The 1,968-nt window shown below is 50.6% G+C and overlaps 1 protein-coding gene across 1 annotated transcript; it reads left to right on the forward strand.

Moving 5' to 3' along the window:
• The first annotated feature begins 649 nt into the window (after positions 1 to 649).
• LOC121804022 lies at positions 650 to 1,504 on the forward strand. The gene has a single exon (XM_042203575.1). It carries the CDS (start codon positions 650 to 652, stop codon positions 1,502 to 1,504), a length of 855 nt encoding a protein of 284 aa, XP_042059509.1.
• The last annotated feature ends 464 nt before the right edge of the window (positions 1,505 to 1,968 follow it).

The raw sequence follows: 1,968 nt of genomic DNA on the forward strand, positions 1-1,968 counted from the left end.
TGGTCGGGTCCGGATATCATGGGCGAAGTGCATGGAAACTTTGAGGTGGTCCCGGACGCATGCGTTCATGAGGGTGGTGAGAGCTCCTATGGTCGAGAAATCTTCGATAAAACCATTGGAGTGCTCGCTAGTTCCACCCCTCTTGGAGGTGAATTTCATGGAGCAACGAATGGATACACGCCCTCAAGACGGGGGGCGTTCACTAGTTGGAGGGGTGGTGCACGGGGTGCGTTGAGAACTCCCACGGATGGGGGGAGATGAGGTTATCCTCGGCAAGGGGCCGAGGGTCCCAAGCATCCCGAAATGTCTTAAGCTCCAACCAATATTACTCTCTCATGGAGAATGAAGATTTCTTAGAAGATGATGATGGATTGGAGGGGGAGGGAGATGCAGAGGGGATACCCTGAACCATTGATGCAGCCGATGGGGAAGATCCTATGCTCATGAATGAGGAGGAGTACCTAGGAGAGGAATAACTACAAATGGTGGAATTCCAGGGGGACCTCTCACGGTCACCGGGTAAGATACTTCCCCATTAATCATGTCTGTCAACTTTATGTTTTGGAACGTTAGGGGAGTTGCTAACTCGCTTACCCAAAATGTTCTTAAAAGATTAATTAAAACTCATAATATTCATTTTCTTGCAATAATGGAGCCGCTCACAAGCCCTAACCCGGAGAAATTCTCAAAGGCTTTGGGGCTGGCTTTTCAAGGTTCGAATAGAAATGGGAAGATTTGGGTGTTCGTTGTGGAGGGGCCCAGCTTCATGGTCGAGAGAGATACGGATCAGGCCTTATTCGGCCGTTTTGGATCCCCTCGCCTAGCTAGCCACTTGTGTGTCTCGACGATTTACGCAAAATGCACTAGGTCCGAACGACTCCATTTATGGGATGAATTGAGGGAGTGCTCTATACTCATGGAGGGCACACCTTGGATGATCGGAGGGGACTTCAACACCATTCTCCATCCGCGAGACAAAGTAGGGAGTGACACAAACCGCCAAGCCGAAATGGTGGACTTTGCGGAGGCCATTGAGGACTGCAGGATACTAGACCCGGGCTTTGATGGGTCGGAGTTCACGTGGGCCAAGAATGGCCTCTTCGAAAGATTGGATAGAATCCTTGTGAACGAACGGTGGGCACAAAGTTTGGAAACTACTCGGGTGACGAACCTGCCCCGGATTGCCTCGGACCACGGGCCTGTGTTGGTAAGATGCAAAGTGACAAGCAACAACATCGGGGGAAGGCCATTCAGGTTCCAAAACATGTGGATTAGGCACGAAGGATTTGAGGACCTTGTACGGGGAGATTGGATCCAACCGACGGAGTCCGAAGGCCTCCTCAATTTCCAAATCAAACTTGCTCGGTTAAAGAGAACCCTAAAGGTGTGGAACAAGGAGACTTTCGGGAACATAACAACCTCAGGGATATGGAGGCGAAAATTGCAATGGCCAAAAGTGATTTCGAAGGAAGGCCAACCCGGAGAACATGACAGAGATCAATAGATGCATCGCCGAGTACATTCGACTCCTTAAAATGGAGGAGGATTTCTGGCGCCAAAAGGCTACCCTAAGATGGCTAGGGGAGGGCGAGAAGAATACTAAATTCTACCAAAGTTGGGTCAAGCAAAAAGGGATTCGCATGAGCATCCACAAGATCAATGTGGGCGGCCGGGAGATCTCGGATGAAATGGAGATCAGAAACTCGGCGGTGGAGTTCTTCCAAGACCTCCTGGCCCCAGACCCCTCACACTTTTTGAGCCAGACCTTAGTTTGATTCACCAACTCCCACCCTCGGATAAGTGGCTGCACTACCTGAGCCCCCGTCCGCAGATGAAGTTAGAAAAGTTGTTTTTGACATCTCCGGGGATAGTGCCCCAGGGCCGGATGGATTCATGGCCTTATTCTACCAGGCCTGTTGGGCGACGGTTTGGCCTTATTCCAATTGGTCAATTCTTCGGGGATGCCTA

Source organism: Salvia splendens, chromosome 5 (assembly GCF_004379255.2).
Source record: "Salvia splendens isolate huo1 chromosome 5, SspV2, whole genome shotgun sequence".
Lineage (NCBI taxonomy): Eukaryota > Viridiplantae > Streptophyta > Magnoliopsida > Lamiales > Lamiaceae > Salvia > Salvia splendens.